At 52.3% G+C, this 18703-nt stretch overlaps 2 protein-coding genes across 5 annotated transcripts in view; both read left to right on the top strand.

The window, feature by feature from the left end:
- The window catches only part of polr3f (polymerase (RNA) III (DNA directed) polypeptide F), an 8725-nt gene extending 7901 nt beyond the window's left edge, over positions 1–824 (top strand). For 2 of the 4 annotated variants that reach the window (XM_061828952.1, XM_061828953.1), the window contains exon 10: positions 434–556. The gene's annotated coding sequence lies outside the window, so the exon portion shown is untranslated. Of the gene's footprint in view, positions 1–433; positions 557–698 lie in introns of those variants that run through there. The other 2 variants (XM_061828950.1, XM_061828949.1) reach the window with 2 other exon arrangements.
- LOC133505665 (spectrin beta chain, non-erythrocytic 1-like) lies at positions 441–18703 on the top strand. Its single transcript, XM_061828935.1, is given in 36 exon segments — positions 441–556; positions 699–850; positions 912–1085; positions 1987–2078; positions 2156–2236; positions 2307–2422; positions 2645–2757; positions 3155–3342; positions 3472–3589; positions 3932–4090; positions 4165–4467; positions 4603–4756; positions 4834–5704; positions 5783–5920; positions 5998–6754; positions 6855–7057; positions 7122–7212; positions 7299–7445; positions 7548–7811; positions 7881–8105; positions 8171–8260; positions 8387–8665; positions 10741–10871; positions 12138–12342; positions 12824–13198; positions 14121–14365; positions 14987–15125; positions 15964–16048; positions 16114–16144; positions 16146–16299; positions 16399–16493; positions 16573–16603; positions 16816–17027; positions 17132–17314; positions 17396–17438; positions 17496–18703. Coding segments are annotated over 36 exon segments (6870 nt in total). The 5' UTR covers positions 441–507; the 3' UTR covers positions 17673–18703.

The following is an 18703-nucleotide window of genomic DNA, read 5'->3' as shown; positions in this document are numbered from 1 at the left end:
CGCGCTGACATTTAGCTCCGTTTGCACGGTGATTGTTTACACACTGAGCCATCTTATTTAGTCCAGGGATCTCGTTTGATTTCCATCCCACATCTGAAATGCCCAAAAATCGAGACCTTTCACATTTTGCATTACGGTATCACACCGGTTCAAATGCATTATAAACGTGCGTGTAACGCTAACATTAAGGTGTGTGTGTGTGTGTGTGGTGTGTGTGTGTGTGCGGGCTTTACATATGTATTTGAAAGGCTGGAGGATGCACGTTTGTTGAACTTTGTTTCCTGTTTCCTGTTGTGCGTCCCACTGGAATGTGGAGCTACCAGGGAGGGAAACGACCTCGTGACATCATTGATTTGCCTTCATGTCATTGGCTGTCCCCACACACGTGCACACACACACACGGTGATGTCGTGGTGAACCTTTGACCTTTCAGGAAGTGACCTACTTTGCCCGTCAAACGGGCGCACTAGCGTGACACGGGGGTGCGCTCTCGAACGGGCGGCCGCCATGGAACCTCTGAGCAACCCGCTGGAGGGTCGCGTTCGAGCGCTGAAAGGTAACCGGAGGTCGCGCGGCACGTTCCGTGCGCTCGCTGACATTTTGAAATTAAAAGGACAGGAAATGAATCGACTCGGTCGGGCGCACGCCGGGGACCTTGCGCCACTTTCCTTTTGCGCTTGTGCGTGTGTTTTTCCCAGACGAACGAGAAACCGTGCAGAAGAAGACGTTCGCCAAGTGGGTGAACTCTCACCTCTCCCGAGTATCGTGCAGAATCTCGGACCTTTACACGGACCTGCGAGACGGAAGAATGCTCATCAGACTCCTGGAAATTCTGTCAGGGGAGAAGCTGGTAACACACACACACACACTGAGCGGGACAGTCTTTGAAACGACGTGTCGGTCCCGTTCAGCCCAAGGCCACCAGAGGTCGAATGCGGATCCACTGCCTGGAGAACGTGGACAAGGCTCTCCAGTTCCTCAAGGAGCAGCGCGTCCATTTGGAGAATATGGGCTCGCACGACATCGTGGACGGGAACCACCGGCTGACGCTGGGCCTCATCTGGACCATCATCTTACGATTTCAGGTCGCACCGTGTCTTCCTTTTTGGCTTTTGTCGAAACCGGAGCCGATTGGAAATGATTATCCTGACCAGTACAGGGCGGTGCCAGGTGACAGCCCGACCCGTCAGCGGGTTCTTATCGAGCCAGTTCTCAGGCTGAATGTTAGCGGTATGTCTGGGTTAAGTTCATAACGTGGTGTGGTCAGTTCGAACAAACAAAAAGCTGGCGCGTGTGTTCCAGTGTCCTGTCAGCAGCAACGACAAAACAGTCCAGATTAGGAATGGGTCCCTCTCCAAGTGGAGGACTTCACTGTCTTGTGGTCTCGTTCAAGGGTGTGGGAAGAAAGACAGGCGCATCGGTGCAGAGTCTCCAGTGATGCGGACTTCGTGTCGGTCCCCTCCGACAAAAAGGAATCTGAGCCCAAAAGCGAAGCTCTCAATTTATCGGTGGATCAACGTTCCTCCCCCCCCAAAGAGCAAGACCCCGGATGCAGGCCAGCGAAAAGAGTTTCCTCCGCAGGGTGTCCGGGCTCTCCCTAAAGCTCTCCTCATCCGAGAGGGGTTCAGAGTTCGAAGTAGCTCGGGCATGCGGTTAGGATGCCGGCCGGGAACGTCCCTCCAGGAGGACGCCCAGTCGTCCGGCTGGCCCCGGTCCGCTTCGGGGAGCCCCCGGAATAACGTCTGGGTTCCCGTTCTTCACGTAACCTGCAAACGTAATAACAATAAGGCCAAAAAACACGAGAGCGCGTTTCGGCTTGACTGTGCATCAGCTGATATCCGTCCTTCCACTGCAAATGGATGGCGGCCAGACGTTGTATCGTGCGCGCAGACGTTTCACACCGTGCGACATCCGACGGCTCTTATCGCGAAAGCTCCTAAGTTGAGGCTCTCGGATCTCCAATTTTGCCATGGCGTGTCCTTCCAGATTCAGGACATCAGCGTGGAGACCGGAGACAACGAAGAGAAGAAGTCTGCCAAAGATGCTTTGCTGCTTTGGTGTCAGATGAAGACAGCCGGGTGACGATTGATCCCGTCCGTGACCAATTCAGTTGGATTAGCCGTGATACGAGCGCAGCTCGCCTTCTCGTTTTCAGCTATCCTGACGTCAACATCCACGACTTCACCACGAGCTGGAGAGACGGGATGGCCTTAAACGCGCTAATACACAAACACAGGTGAGCTTCATCCCCCTCCTCATTGCAACCGGCGATCGCATCTCTTGCCGTCGTCCTTCGTGTGTTTCAGGCCCGATTTGATCGATTTTGACAAGCTGAAGAAGTCCAACGTTCACCACAACCTGCAGAACGCTTTCAACATGGCCGAACAACATTTGGGCCTGACGCAGCTGCTTGACCCCGAGGGTGACCTTCCCGTTTTCCCACAATCCTAAGACTAACCCGAACCCTTGTTTAACAATTCGCTTGACAAAAATGTGGAAGGTAGCAAGTCGAACCCGTGAGGCAATTGAAAAGTAGGCATGAACACAATTTGACCTGAACAAACCAAAACGCTTCCATCTCTGATTTTGTGGGCCTCCTTTAAAAGTGCGCTTGTCCCAGTGGTTGTGGTTTTTGTTTTCCTAGACATCAGCGTGGATCATCCGGACGAGAAGTCGGTCATCACATACGTGGTGACCTTCTATCACTACTTCTCCAAGATGAAGGCGCTCAAGGTGGAGGGCAAGCGAATCGGGAAGGTCAGTTCCAAAGCCGCCTGAAATATGGAAACCCCGCATATTTCTTGAGAATTTTCTTCTTGTCCAAACGTTCGTTGGGCGTTAGAAAGTGGGCCCAACTGGTTGCTGGGTGATAGCACCCTCATCAGTCCCAGCTGCAAGCAATTGAGGCCCACCCGAAGACATTTGTAATTGTCTGTCGATGCCACAAGAAAAGTAACACTTTGAATACTTTGGCCTGACCGTGAAAAGCATCTTTGAGGAAATGGTTCCATACCTGCAAGTGCTACTTTTCTGTGCTACTTTCTTGCTGTCTTCAACGGGATTTGCACCGTTAACCAATGTAACCCGCAGGATCCTTGTTCAGTTCAGAGCCTTAAAAAGGAAGCCAAGTGACAGCAGCTTTATCACCCTGCAGGTTCTGGATCATGCCGTGGAGACACAAAAGATGGTGGACAAATATGAGTCTTTAGCGTCCGAGCTGTTGGCGTGGATTGAGCAGACCATCGTCATCCTCGACGACAGGAAGTTCGCAAACTCGCTGGCGGGCGTCCAGCAGCAGCTGCAGGCCTTTAACAGCTACAGGACTGCGGAGAAACCCCCAATGTAAGCAACCTTCACCATTCTGACTCCTCTGCCAAACTGACTCCACCTCTTCTTGCGCTCGAGCTGCTGTTTCGCGATTCAAACATCTGACCTACTGGTTGATACAGTTTTTCTGTAATTGCTGCTCAGGTTCACAGAGAAGGGCAACATGGAAGTTCTTCTCTTCACCATCCAAAGCAAGATGAGGGCCAACAACCAGAGGGTCTACACACCTCGTGACGGAAAGCTCATCTCAGACATCAACAAGGTCAGCGGCAGCTTCCTGGATGCTGCGTGTACGTACACTCTGAGACGGAACTTTGATTGACTCCGTTTTTAAATATGGGCAGTATTATGGTCAAGTGGTCAGCGTATCGATCTCAGCAAAATCCTGGGTGGAAACCACATCCTCTACCCGTTTTCACCGATAGAGTTAGGGTTAGGGCTTGCTCCCAGGCTCCAAAAACATGCACGTTAGCTTCATTTAAGACTCCCGCAATTAGCTGCTGACCGGTTCAGGGTGCACCCGACTTTTCAAGCTTGCCAGTTCTGCAACCATTTTTTTGGGGGAGTTTGGGTCTGAAACGTGTCTTGACGTTTTCACTTGCAGGCATGGGAGTGTCTGGAGAAGGCAGAGCATGAGAGAGAGCTAGCTCTGCGGACAGAGCTGATTCGTCAGGAGAAGCTGGAGCAATTAGCCAGACGCTTGGACCGCAAGGCGGCCATGAGGGAGACCTGGCTTAGTGAGAACCAAAGACTGGTCTCTCAGGTAGGAGGAACGAGGACGCGGCCACTTGCGTGCGTCTACTGACACTGCCTGAATCCCACGCTTCCTGTGTCCAGGACAACTTCGGCTTTGACCTTCAGGCCGTGGAGGCGGCCAAGAAGAAGCACGAGGCCATCGAGACGGACATCGCGGCGTATGAAGAGCGCGTGCGGGCTCTGGTCGTGGTAACCAAAGAACTGGAAGTGGAGGGCTACCATGACATCAAACGCATCTTGGCCAGGAAGGACAACGTAGTCTATCTGTGGGAGTACTTGCTGGAGTTGCTCAAGGCTCGCCGGCAGCGGCTGGAGATGAACCTGGACCTGCAGAGGGTCTTCCAGGAGATGCTACACATAATGGACTGGATGGACGAGATGAAGGTTTGTTATATCCCTCTGATAAAACCTGGCCTAAACCTAACCACGTGAGGTTCCAGCTTAGTGATTCTGTTGCATCGCAGAGGAGGAGTCGTGCTCGCAACACTGCGTGGCTTAAGAAGGATTTGTACGTTACAGATGCTTCTTCTATCTCAAGATTACGGCAAGCATCTTTTGGGAGTGGAAGACCTTCTGCAGAAACATGCCCCTGTAGAGGCGGACATTGCCATCCAGTCCGACAGGGTGAAGACGGTCAGCGCCAGCGCCCACAAATTCTCCAGCCGTGACAATGGTAAGAAGGTTTGGTTGGAAACGGGAGGTGTAAGTGAAAAGATTTAGCTTGTGATCAGTCTTCACCTGTCTGTGAAGGCTACAAGCCTTGTGATCCTCAAGTCATAGAGGACCGGGTGGCCCATCTGGACTTCTGTTACAATGAGTTGGCTCAGTTGGCTGCCGAGCGCCGGGCTCACCTCGAGGCATCCCGTCATCTCCTGAAGTTTTTCTGGGAGCTAGATGAGGAGGAGGGCTGGATCCGGGAAAAGGAGCAGGTCCTGTCGTCGGCCGAGTACAGCAAAGATCTGACGGGCGTCTTGCGTCTGCTCGGCAAGCAGCGAGGCCTGGAGGACGAGATGAGCAGTCGCAAGGGACACCTGCAGCAAACTGTTGCACGGGGCCAGAACATGGTGCTGGAAGACCACTTTGGTGCCAAGCGCATCCAACAGCGCATTTGTGATCTCCAAGCTCAGTGGGCATCACTAGAGCAGCTGGCGGTGCTCAAGAAGAAGAAGCTGCAAGAAGCTCTGGCTCTGTACCAGTTTCAGGCCGATGCAGACGACGTGGATGCCTGGACACTGGATGCTCTCCGTGTGGCCTCGAGCGGAGACACTGGGCATGATGAGTTCTCCATTCAGGCTTTAGTCAGAAAGCATAAAGACACTGCAACGGAGGTGGCCAGCTACCACCCCGTCATAGACATGCTGCACAAACAGGCCTCCAACTTGTCCAGAGAGGGGGCGGAGTCGGATGAGTTATGGGGGCGTCTGGCACGTATTGAGGAATCCTTCAGGGAGGTTTCAGAGCTCAGCAAGCTGAGGAAGCAGTCACTGCAGGACACTATGGGGCTCTATAAGATTGTTAGTGAGGTGGCATCCTGCGAGGTTTGGATCGATGAGAAAGAACAGTGGTTGAACAACATGGAGATCCCTGACAAACTGGAAGACCTGGAGGTGGTGCAACACAGGTAAGACCACCACTCATCTAGACCATATGACACCGACGTGACACCATCTGGTGTCACAGCACTTTTTGTCTTTGACAGATTTGAAAGTTTGGAGCCGGAGATGAATAGTCAGGCTTCCCATGTCGCAGTGGTCAATCAGATCGCTCGTCAATTGCTTCACAGCGCTCATCCTGCTGAGAAAGACATCAGGACCCAGCAGGAGAAGCTTAACAGCAGGTACAAACATGGGAACACGTCTCCTAGATGCAGATGGAATAGAATTAGTCCATTCCAAGGCTCTCCTCTGCCACCAGGTGGAGCCAGTTCCGTGATTTGGTGGACCAGAAGAAAGACACACTGAGCTCTGCCCTGGGTGTGCAGAACTATCACCTGGATTGTGACGAGACAAAGTCCTGGATCAAAGAGAAGACCAAAGTGATCGAATCCACCCAAGACCTGGACAACGACCTGGCAGGGGTCATGGCACTGCAGCGTAAAATGAGCAGCATGGAGCGAGAACTGGCCGCCATCGAGCAGAAACTCAGAGACCTGCGAGGAGAAGCCCTGCGGTTGGCAGATGACCTTCCCGATCGACGTGACGCCATCACGGGCCGCCTGACCGAGATTGTCGCCGTCTGGGAGGAACTGAAGAACAGTTTGAAGAGTCGTGAGGAGTCCCTGGGGGAGGCCCGTAAGCTGCAGAAGTTTTTACGAGAGCTAGACAACTTCCAGTCTTGGCTCTCCCGCACCCAGACGGCCATCGCCTCCGAGGACGTGGCCAACACACTGGCTGAGGCAGAGAAGCTCATGTGCCAACACCAGGGTATCCGCAACGAGATCCAGAACTACGAAGAAGACTATCAGAAGATGCGGGACGTGGGTGAGATGGTGACACGGGGTCAAACAGATGCTCAGTATGTATTCCTGCGACAGAGGCTCCAAGCACTAGATGTCGGCTGGAATGAACTCCACAAAATGTGGGAGAACCGCCAGCAACTGGTCTCCCAGTCCCACGTGTACCAGATGTTCCTCAGGGATGGCAAGCAGGCCGAAACCTTCCTTAACAACCAGGTGAGAACCTTACCGCGGCAGCTGGCCGAGAACATCAAACAATGACATGAAATGAAAACACAACAATGATAACATACCCTCGATCGCAAATGTTCTGCAGAAGTACATCTTGGCCCACACCGAGATACCCGTCACCCTGAACGGCGCAGAGGCCGCCATCAGGAAGCAGGAAGAATTCATGGCCACCATGGATGCCAATGAGGACAAGATCAACAGTGTGGTAGATACCGGCAGGAGGCTGGCCAGTCACGGGAACATCAATGGCGAACGCATTCTGGAGAGACTTGCCTCTATCGATGATGGGTGAGGCTAGCTTGGCATGAGGATCTTTCGGAGTGAATGACTCAACTTCCACTTGGTGCTTCAGGCACAAGAAGAATAGGGAGGCTGCAGTGGAGCTTCTGATCAAACTGAAGGACAACCGAGAGCTGCAGAAGTTCCTGCAGGACTGCCAGGAGGTTAGTCCAGGTGACCGTTGACACCTTGCTACATTGTACCAGCTTTGACCTTGTTGCGTATGTTGACAATCTTGTTCCCTTTATAGCTGACATTGTGGATCAACGAGAAGATGCTGACAGCTCAGGACATGACATATGACGGGGCCCGAAACCTGCACAGCAAGTGGCTGAAGCATCAGGCCTTCATGGCCGAACTGCAGTCCAACAAGGAATGGCTGGATAAGATCCAGAAGGTACCACTAAGTTTCTTTTAAGCGAGAATGTTTCATTTCACACTGGAGATGGTCATTCAGAAACGACAAACGGCGGCTCCTGGCTTTCAACGGTCATGTTAGGATGGCATACTGCTGATGTCCGAGAAGGCGGAGACGGAGGCGATGGTGACGGAGAAACTGACCGGGCTGCAAAGGATGTGGGCGGACCTGGAGCGCAACACGCAGACCAAAGCTCAATGTCTTTTTGACGCTAACAAGGTGGAGCTATTCATACAAAGTTGCGCCGACCTGGATGAGTGGCTGGGGGCACTGGAGGGTGAGATTAAATCCCACGACTTCGGAAAAGACCTAGCGTCTGTCAATATCCTGTTGAAGAAACAACAGGTACTAGTACCGCTAGCGCTGGTGCCTCGGGAACACCTTTGATGCTCACTTGCCGTGGCATCCGTGTAGATTCTGGAGAGCCAGGTGGAGGTCCGCCAACGTGAGATGGTAGAGCTGCAGACTCACGTCAAGGCTCTCGGTCAGGAGGTGACGGATGCCGATCAGGGGGGCGGACGACGGCAGCTTGTGGAGAGGAGGTTTCACGAGCTGCTGGAGCCATTGCGTCGCCGCAAGGACTTCCTAGCGGCATCTAAAGAAGTTCATCAGTTTAACCGTGATGTGGCGGATGAGATTGTAAATCCTTGTGTGACCTCGTGAGGATGATAAGGTGATCTTCATCGCTTCTTTCTGTCCCCCAGCTTTGGGTCAAAGAGAGGATGTCGCTGGCCTTGTCCAATGACCACGGACACAACCTACAGAGCGTTCAGCTGCTCATCAAGAAGAACCAGGTGAAGGTTTTGGAGTCATGTGAGGGTCTGATGCAGAGAAGGGAGCCATGAGTCTAGTGACCTCTGACTCGACTCAGACTGTCCCACATCTTCAAAGTCCTTTTTTGGCTGCCGTGTCCTCCGTAGACACTCCAGAAGGAGATACGAGGCCACCGGCCCCGCATCGACGACATCCTGGAGAGAAGTCGCAGGCTCCTGAAAGATGACGAATCGGGCACCGGCAACACCGAACGGCAGGTGTCTAACCTTCAGCTTCTGTGGTGACAGCTGACAGGGGAGGCGGAGCTTCGCCACAGCCGTCTGGAGGAGGCTCACGCGGCGCAACGGTTCTACTTTGACGCCTCTGAGGCTGAAGCCTGGATGAGCGAGCAGGAGCTCTACATGATGTCAGAGGAGAAGGCCAAGGTGGGTTTTCGTGTCAATGACTTCTCGGGGACCGTACGGCTGAAAAGAGTTTTCATGCATAAATTGATGACCTAAATATGACACGGACACATGATTGGAGAGGAGGATCTGCTCTTTTTACTGAACTCACTTTAGACATGGTCACCAACCATCTTAGAGCTCGCTTCCATTCTTGGTAGCTTGTGGCCGATCCTACCAAAATGAGGATATTCTCGCTGAGTAAGCCTTACACGAATTGAACTCTCTGATGGGGGTTCACCTTAGATGATTCTGCTGTAGATTCCCCACTTTTCTGGTCAATGACCCCGAATCACACTTATCTTCCAAGGGTATTTATTCAAGGTCACCAATATTTTCGAGAACCCGCTCCCATTGAAACAATGACAAGATATTCTCTTAAAAGGAAGCTCTCCGAAAATCCGTGTGATTCACATCCACCTCCGGAGCCTTGTCACAAAGGAGGTTTTCATCCACCTCAGTCACCTCAACCCTAGAGGTCAGAGAGTCCACCTGAGAGTTCCAAGACTCCGCTTCCTCCTGGAAAGGCATGTGAGTGAAATTGAGGTTTGTGAAGTATTCTCCCCACCAACACAAAGTCTCTCGAGGTCACCGGTGCCAAAGGCAATGCTAGACAGTGTTGATGGCCAGAGAGTCGACCAGAATTTCCTCAAAGCCATCCAGAAGTCGTTCTCCGTGGTCTCGCCGAGCTCCTCCGACGCCGGTGTTTCTGCTGCCTCAGGGCTCCCGCGGGCCTCAGCAATGGATCCACGGTACGTGGTCCACTTGGACTCAATGTCCCCACTCCAACCAGGACGTGGGTGAAATTCTGTCGAATGTGGAAGCTGTAACTCCCTACGACAGGATTCTGCCCGAGGTTCCCAGCGGACCCACACAGTATGCCAGGACAGAGCCAGCATACCACCAGGTGGTGATGACTTGACAGCGCTGCCCCTCTCTTCATCCGAGTGCCCAATCCAGACGGCTGCAAGTCCGATGACATGACCATAAAGTCGGATCATCGAACTGCGGCCTCGGACATCCTGGTGCAAAGCGCGCGTACGGACACCCTTATGCCTCAATGTGTTTTTCGTTTTGGGCAATCCATGATAAGCACAGAAGTCCAACAACAGAACGCCGTTTGGGTTCTGATCAGGGAGGCCGTTGCACTCAATCACCGCCATTGTCCACGTAAGCGTTCAAGTCCCCCAGCGGAAAACCCTGAAGTCCCTTGCGGGAAAGTTCTCCGGCACTCCCTCCAAGGACTCCAAAAAGGGTGGTGCATAAACACAAACAACAGTCAGGACCCCCAAAGATGGAGGGAGGCGACCCTCTCGCCCGACAGGGTGAACCCCGATGCCAATGACTGTAAATTAGAATTGGCCAAAATCCTAATTTAGCTAGCTCGTTCAATTCAAAAGTTGAAATTCATATTGTGGAGATGTACTACATACACTTCAAATCAAATCTTTCCCGATTTTGTTTCTTCCATATATGGCCGCAAGCATTCACAAGTGGCTCAGGCGTATTTGCCTTTTCTGCTAAGCCACTGAAAATACTTTGAGATGGCCGTGGTTGGCTAACTCGTGTCGATGTCAAGATTGGGGGAGGGGTGGGGGGGTGGTTGAGCGTTAGCCTCGAAACAAGGTTTTGCTTGCATCACGGCTTCTTGTTGATTCATAGATGTATGACGTACATTTTGAATTGAATCCAACCGCGAGCTTCCCGTCGATACCACACGTGATTTTTTTCTGTTTGTCGTCGTTTGAAACGTAGCCGCGAGACTTCTGCCCGCACTCTTATGTATCATTTTGACGATGAGAGCTTCGAGCAAATGAACCCCCCAAATTCAGCGTCTCCAGAGACTAGAAACTGTTACGTAACAAACAATCAAGAAACCATGACAATCATTTTTCATGTAGAAATGAGGAATCAATTTTTGAGGGGAAAAACGCGACAGACAGGTCGCATAAGCGGGACTGGACCAAAATGAACCTCCGATCGTATCCGTTTTCCATCAGTATGAGGGGTCACCCCGCGCTGAGCGGGCGTGACCTTTGCGGGCGTGTCCATTTCAGGACCAGCAGAGCGCCGTCAGCATGCTGAAGAAACATCAGATCACGGAGCAGGCCGTGGAGGACTACGCCGAGGCCGTGCACCTGCTCTCCAAGACCAGTCGTGGACTCGTGGACGCCGGCCACCCGGAGAGGTTAGCCTGCTAAAAAAAAAAAAAAAAAAAAAAAAAAAGGTTTGGAAAGCAACGTCTTCTATAGACAGGGGTGTGGCTTTCCTGCACCAAGTCCGACCGATCCTTATCAAACAGATGATTTTGACAAACATAAAGAATTGAATGGGCTCTGAATATATGTGTATGCCGCACCAATTGTACACGATAAAAGGTGCAAAAGTGGACCATCACGAGTGTGGAGTCTATAAAATAGTCAAAATGATGGTAAAAAGGCCAACGTTCAAATGCAAACGGCAGCAACGGACGCCATTTTGTCACCAACTCCTCTTTGCGATATTTCCAGCATGGACGGAGAGCGCCGCAAAGGAGTACTTCAGTCGCTTTTCGGTAGCCGGGGGGACGTCGAGACGGACGCAATTTGTGATCCGAGTTGAGAGTTGAATTCCACAGAGACTTGACCCTTTCAAGCAATCGGATGTACTCCACTCCAGTTTTTTTAGGTTTTGAGACTCTTCTTCTTCTTCTTCTTCTTCTTCATCTCGGCAAGGTTTTCCAAAGCAACACATTGTCGAAGAGGCAATGATGGACTCGGTGAAAGAAGGAACCGAAACAAAGCCAAACGGCGTCCTGCGCCGTCTTGTCGCCGTGTCAGAACGCCGACGCCGTTTCAACTGTCGCACATTCCGCCACCTGAAGCTTTTAAATCCATCCAATAAAACGTACATTTAGTGCAAATTGCAGATACATTTCTCCTTCAAGCCTCCTCCGACTGCTCGGCGTGGGAATATTTTTCCCATTGGCCATTTCCCAAGCCAAAGTAATCCGGTCGACTGCGGGCCGATTACTTTGGCTTTTCTACAGGTACTAGTCTGTGGAGCAGAAAAGCGTCCGGCCGACAAGACCACGTGTGCGTCTGTGAGGGTCCGGGAGTACCGAAATGGCGATGGCCAGGGCTGAGCGAGTTGCGGTTTGCCGTGGATCGTTATCCCGCGCTAGTCCGATTGGCTCAGTGAAAAGTGCATCTTGGTCGGCAATGTCGCGCGTACAGCATTTGTGTGCCCACGCTACTTTATTCCGACTCGCGACCACTGAGCGCTTTTCCATAAGACTCCGTAGCGCCTGGAGTGCGGTGAGTACTTGCAACAAGTCACTCCGCAACACGGCGGCTGGCGCTAAAGCCAAGGAGTAGCCCTTTGTGCCACAAGTGTGTTCGAGCCCCACTTTGTATGTTTGAGGAGGACGCCCAAGCCAATGAAGTTCTTGAGCACTTTGTTGCGTCTTTGACAGCGAGCGCATCGGCACGCGTCAGTCTCAGGTGGACAAGTTGTACGCGAGCCTGAAAGATCTGTGCGAGGAGAGGCAGGCCAGACTGCAGGAGAGACTGCACCTCTTGCTGCTCAACCGGGAAGTGGATGACTTGGAGCAGTGGATGGCCGAGAGGGAGGCGGTAGCCGGCTCTCACGAGCTGGGTCAGGACTACGAACACATCGTGGTACGACAAAAACCCTGCTGCTCGCGCTATTGCATGGACGTTTGGTTCTTCAGGTGTACTTTCAGGATGAAGCTAAAGCAAGCGATTCCCAAAGTCTGCTACGCTGGCTCCCTCTCGCGTTCCATAAAAGAATCATTGAATTGAATACAAATATTGGAGCCCAATTTATTAGGCAAAGTCAGATGAAGGTTATTACACCCGGTGAACCTTTTTGGCTTCATTCTGCAATTCCACCCGAGTGCTCAATGTGACATCGTGCTCGTGCCTGAAAGGAATAATCGAAGTCACTTTCACGGGAATGCAGGCCGTTCGCTCGCGTATTCTCATGGAACCGAGCGTTGATCTGGAACGTTGTGTTCCACGAGCTCCATTGAGCCGAGGCGCCGGAAACAAAAGTGTGCCAAAAAAAAAAAAATAAAAAAGAGCCCCGTGCTTGGCAATGAGTGGCTTGCCCCGCACTCAAGTCTGTGAACGGCTTCAGATGTTACGGGAGCGATTCAGGGAGTTCACGCGGGACACGGGAAACATCGGGCAGGACCGCGTGGACGCCGTCAACCGGCAGGCGGACGAGCTCATCAACTCGGGTCACGGCGACGCGGCGACAGCGGCCGAGTGGAAGGACGGACTCAACGAGGCCTGGGCCGACCTCCTGGAGCTGCTCGACACCAGGACCCAGATCCTGGCCACCTCCTTCGAGCTGCACAAGTTCTACCGCGACGCGACGGAGCTCCTGGCTCGCGTGCGAGACAAGCGCCGCGAGATCCCCGACGGGGCCGGCCGCGACCGGAACACGGCGGACCTGCTGCGGCGAGCCCACGCCGCCTTCGAGCGCGACGTACACGCGCTCAGCCTGCAGGTGAGCGGGACGCGGGGTCACGTGCTTGCGCCTCGCCACGAACTTTCACACACACACACGCGGGGGAAGAGTCATGTGACTTGACTCCAATCAGACTAAGGCCTGGCCCGGCCTGGTGCACGCGGAAAGCTTTTGGAAGCCGAAAAAGATGATCTGTGCCAGAGCCCGCACGTGATGTTTCAGTTGCTGCTCGATGATTCTATTCCGACTCGTCCTCAAAGACAGAAATGTCCCGAGATCAAATGCAATCTAACGTCAATGAGGAAGAAAAAAAAAACCCCAAAACTTCCGACGTGTCGTCATTAGAGAGGACACAGAAAAAGTGGACTCGATGGTATTTTTGACAGGTAAAACCAAAACCTGAAAAAGGTCCCGGAGAAAGTGGAAAGCAAACGTAGACTTTATTGTCTTTGATACGAAGCTAACGGGAGCTGCAGTGAGGATGTTTGTTTCTCTTTACGTAGGTGTCCTCTTCGGGTAGGTCGCTTCCCGACCGGCTCCCTTTCCTTTCACGGTCGTTGTCGTCGACGAGCGATTCCATCCGTGGAACGGGATTATACGTCGCTGCAATACAAAAACAAACCAAGCCGTTAGGGCACGTGTGCAATTATTAGAAGCTACAGCCGATATTGGCGAGGACGCCACGCGGTGTGAGCTTTCATCTTTTCTTTTTAATGTATCTGCAAACATTTCAACAAACAGTCGGAGGTTTTGTGTGTACATTGAGGGGGAAAAAATGAATAATTGTTTCAGCAAATGGCTCCAAAATAACAAATTGAGGTTTCATTGTATATCCTGTCGATGCTCCATAAGAGACCAAACTTGTCTCGTCTTCTCCAGACTTTACTCGGCACTTGCGTGAAAGTAGAAATGTAAGATTACCAGAAAGGGCAGTTACGGTCCCCTCTTTGCCCCGGGTCAGGTGAGACAACTTCAGGAGGACGCCGGAAACCTCCTGTCGGCCTACGCCGGCGACAAAGCTGATGACATCCAGCGTCGGGAGAGCGAGGTCCTGGCGGCGTGGAACGACCTCCTGGAAGCCTCGGACCGCCGCAGACTTCGACTCCTGGACGCCAGCGACAGGTTTCGCTTCTTCAACCTAGTCCGAGACCTGATGATGTGGATGGACCACGTGATCTGGATCGTTGCAGCCCAGGAGAACCCTCGGTACGCTCATCTTAGAACTTGATGGAGGAGAAATGTTTCTCAGGACATACAGTGGCCCCCGACATATTCGCCGTCTTCGGATGGGAATGACGGGGAGTCTGACGTGCGAGCTCCGGCTGTAAATAATGTTCAATATTTGGATGGTTCTTCGGGCGGGATGGCGTCGAGTCTTGACGAGCGAGCAATTCCCGTCCGAACATTCAACATTGTTTACAGCCGCAGGTTCCAATCTGTACGGAAGTATTCCTCGGTCTTCCCGATCAACCGATGCTGCTATTTCGTCATCAGATGAGGTTAAATCTGGGCATTATGGTTCCACATGTCATCGAGCCTTCGGTGCGCCACCTCATACGTCGTATCCGCGCCTGCAGGCCATGTGACTCGCCAAAATGGCAGCGCCCCTGAAAATTGGTAATTGTCGATAAAAGTCTTTGATTAAAATCAAGATACATGACCGATTGGGTTAGGGTTAGTTGAATTTCCCTTTACAAAGTGTGAAACGACAGCACATCGGGGGCACCGCCCGTGCAAGCTGTCATAGCTTGCTGATGCCGCATAAGAACGATGGTTGTCGAGCTAGCTAGCTAGCTAGTCAGCAGCCGCGTGCGTCTATGCGTTCAGGGACGTGTCGTCGGCGGAGCTGCTGATGAACCAGCATCAGGGCGTCAAGGCCGAGGCGGACGCTCGGAAGGACGACGTCAACGTCTGCCTGGAGCTGGGCAAGGCGCTGCTGGCCAGGAAGCAGGATGCGGCGCAGGAAGTGAGAATCGCCAGCCCTACTTAATCGATATAGTGCAATAGCTGACCACAGAGTTTATTGCAAACTCTTTTTTTCCACGATTACTGTAAAAATTCAGTGGGGGGGGGGGGGGGACTGGGGATGGTTTGCAGGGACTTTGTGCCCGACTCCATTTGTAATTATTAGGTAAAGCTTTCAGCCCTTGAGTCTGCCACTCTATCAAAATGTCTTCATTGGGGAATATCTGATGGAGTCAGACATCGTGACAAGAACAAAACATAAAGATATGTCGGGTAAGATTACTGACAAAAGAAAAGTAATGCACATCATGCACAGCAACACAATGCAATCGAATAAAAATAGACAAGCAAAAGTAAAACTACTCCTACAAGTCCAACTCATCCCCCAGAAAGACGACTTCAACGTAGTGTGACCTCATATTGTTGCTTGTGACCCTCTCGGAATGGATCAGGATTTCTGGATTGGCCAAAGGCGTCCTGGAGCAGCACAATCTCCGCTGAACTCAAGCAAAAAACAAACATTTGAATTCCTTCCATTCTCTTCACATAAAGTCAAACATTAGCGAGTCCCCGTTTCCTGATTACGAACCACGTTGACCCGACTTTGTGTCGGGTTTTGGGGGGAGGCTTCAGCATTGCGCATTCATTTCAGTGGAGGCAGTCAGGTGCAGGACCGGTTCAATCCTCATCTCAAGGTACCTACCGCTGCAGATTTCGAACAAAAACACTTTGGAATTGTTAGGGAGGGTTCCATAAAGCTTTCGGCCCTCGAGACTGCCACTGTAGCAAAATGCTGTCTTTGGGGAATATCTGAGGAATGCTTTCACGTTTGAACTCAGATCGAGGAAAAGCTGCTCCAGCTGACGGCCAAAAGGGAAGACATGATCAACAAGTGGGAGGATCGCTGGGAGTGGCTTCAGCTCGGTAAGTGGCGCCGATCGCGTTGGGACGGCGGCGCCGACCTCACTGCGTCGCCGCCCCCTCCCCAGTCCTGGAGGTGCAGCAGTTCTCTCGAGACGCCGGCGTGGCTTCTGGGCCAGGAGTCGTACCTGTCGAGCCAGGAGGCGGGCCGGAGCGTGGACGAGGTGGAGAATCTCCTCAGGCGGCACGAAGCCTTTGAGAAGTCCGCCGCCACCTGGGAGGAGCGCTTCTCGGCGCTCGAGCGTCTCACTACGGTCGGGAAAAACAAGTCAAGGCCCTCTCTTCTCCAGTTTTGTCCACATCGTGACACAAAAACATGCGTCACGTGACCAGTTCCTGTCTGTGACCTGCAGATGGACTTGTTGGAGGTGAGGAGGCAGCAAGAGGAGGAGCAGCAGCAGAGGAAGGCCCAGTTGTCATCTTGCATCCACGTCCAACCACAGCAGATGTGAGCAACGGCGCCACGCGCTGGATGTGACGGGAAGCGCACCTTAGCTAACCTTCCGTTTCTTTGTCGGCTTTGGCAGCGACGTCGACGGGAACGACTCTTCTAATCAGGTCAGTTTTCAAGATCGTCGCCAGACAAATCGCTGGACCGGCGGCCTGCCGATTAGTCTCGCTCCCATTCAAGTCTTGAAAGACGCCAACGTGTCCCCCTTTCATCTACATTTGGTCAATGAGTCCACGTTCAACCAATCAAATGTACTCTGATTGGCTGATTACTTCTCAGTGTTTTCTTCAAGGACTCGCTCACGTTTTCCATCAATCAGAGTGGCACGGTCGTCGTCGGTGTCTCATTGGTCAACGGAGTCGCCGACGGCAGGGAGGCCAGCCCCGCCCCCTCGCCGCCCCCCACCGAGAAGAAGAGAAGCAGTGAAACGGAAGCGGCGGTGACGCAGGAAGGATTTCTGCACTGGAAACACCAGTGGGAGGGACCAAACAAGAAGGCGTCCAATAGGTTCGCTCGAAGCGTGGCGTCCGGGTGCGCCACGCCTTCCTTCCTCTTAATTGCGTTACTATTCCCAAATCCGCGTACGTCGTTCGTGTAAAGCGGGATAAAGAATCAAGCTCACGTGTGATGGACAGGTCGTGGCATCACGTGCTGTGCAAGGTTGCCAAACAGGAAATGACTTTCTACAAGGACACCAAGGCGGCGGCGGCGGCGGCGCAGGGCGCCACCTATCCAAACCACCCGCGGGTCAGCCTGAAGGGTGTCGCCTGTGAAGTGGCCGGCGGCTACAAGAAGAAGAAGCACGTCTTCCGACTCAGGTGGGCCTCGACGCGGCGATGCGGGAAGTCTCCTTCCGAAGTTGACGCTTTTATTTTGTCATTTTTTTGGTGGGGGGCCAGAGTCGCCGATGGGAACCAGTTTTTGTTTCAAGCCAAAAATGAGGTGAGCCCTGGTTCGTCTCCGTTCCCACAACTGCTTTCTAGAGCGCTTATGTTGCAGGAGGAGATGAGCGCGTGGATCCGCAATATCCTCAACACTAGCGCCCCCGTCGGGCCGAGCGCCGCCAACGGGACCCTGGACGCGGACTCCCCGCCGCCTGCCGTCATAGAGTCTGCTGCCGTGAAGACAAAGGACAAAGATAAACGCTTCAACTTGTTCGGCAAAAAGAAGCAGTGAGGGGGGCGGTGCCGTCCTGGTGGGGCGGGGGGGATGGGGGTCAAAGAAAACAGGAAGTGACACTTTTCCACCATGTTTGGATGTGAAGGAGAACAGGAGCAACATTTCCTCATCACCATTTAAGGATTGTTATTATAGTGGGCGTGGATAGTTCTGAGGGGGAAAAAAAAAAAAAAATCCCTTTGTCGTCATTTGGCAGTTTCGGAATCATTTGTTCTGTTAAAAGGTGAAATTTATCCCACGAAACTTCCCACCATAAAATGTGAAATTGACAGCACTTAAACTGGGGATGCACAATAACTGATAAATGACGCCACGCTGGAAAAAAATTCCATCGATAACGAGCCGTATCGCTGGGCCGCAAACTTGTTTGTTCCGTTGGCGTCGGCTTGGGCCAGTCACGGATATTTTCACAAAAACTCTTCGCCTTCGAGCGATACCCGCTACCAATCCGCAACTGGATCCGAAAGGACCAGCGTCCGGTGACTTTGAGCTCCCGTCCTCGGGAGTGCCGGGCTGACGGCGCTCGGTAGCCCATCCGGAAGACGGCTCACCGGATGATAACTGAGATCATCTCCAAACGGAAGGAAAATCAAAACGCACCACACGTAAAACTGCGTGACGCCACCCAGACGGCAAAAACGAAAGCTTCTTTTCTCGCGTCGTGGCTGTCTCGTGCGTTTTTCCACTGACGCCAGAAAGTGACTGAGACGCAACCGTTTAGCGCAAAGCACAGTTTGAACTTGAACATCTTTTCAGTTGTTTGCACGGTGAAATGTGCACAAAGGAAGCATTGTATTCATCCATGAAGGTAATATTAACCTCGTAGAATATGAATGTCATTTCACCTCAAAACATCTCATCTCAATCATTTGGATGGTGTGAGACACTATAAAGGCATTATTTGATGATTATTATCCGGTGAAACCTCAGAGGTCAAACAGTGTTCAAAGTCCCAATTCATTTCACCTCTGAAACTTTTTTTTTTTTTTCTCCATAGGAAAGAATAAAGTCAATGAGTTGAATCCGTT

Source organism: Syngnathoides biaculeatus, chromosome 9 (assembly GCF_019802595.1).
Source record: "Syngnathoides biaculeatus isolate LvHL_M chromosome 9, ASM1980259v1, whole genome shotgun sequence".
NCBI classification, from domain to species: Eukaryota; Metazoa; Chordata; class Actinopteri; order Syngnathiformes; family Syngnathidae; genus Syngnathoides; species Syngnathoides biaculeatus.
Note: the sequence above shows the minus strand (reverse complement) of the source record. Positions and strands in the feature narration are given on the sequence as shown.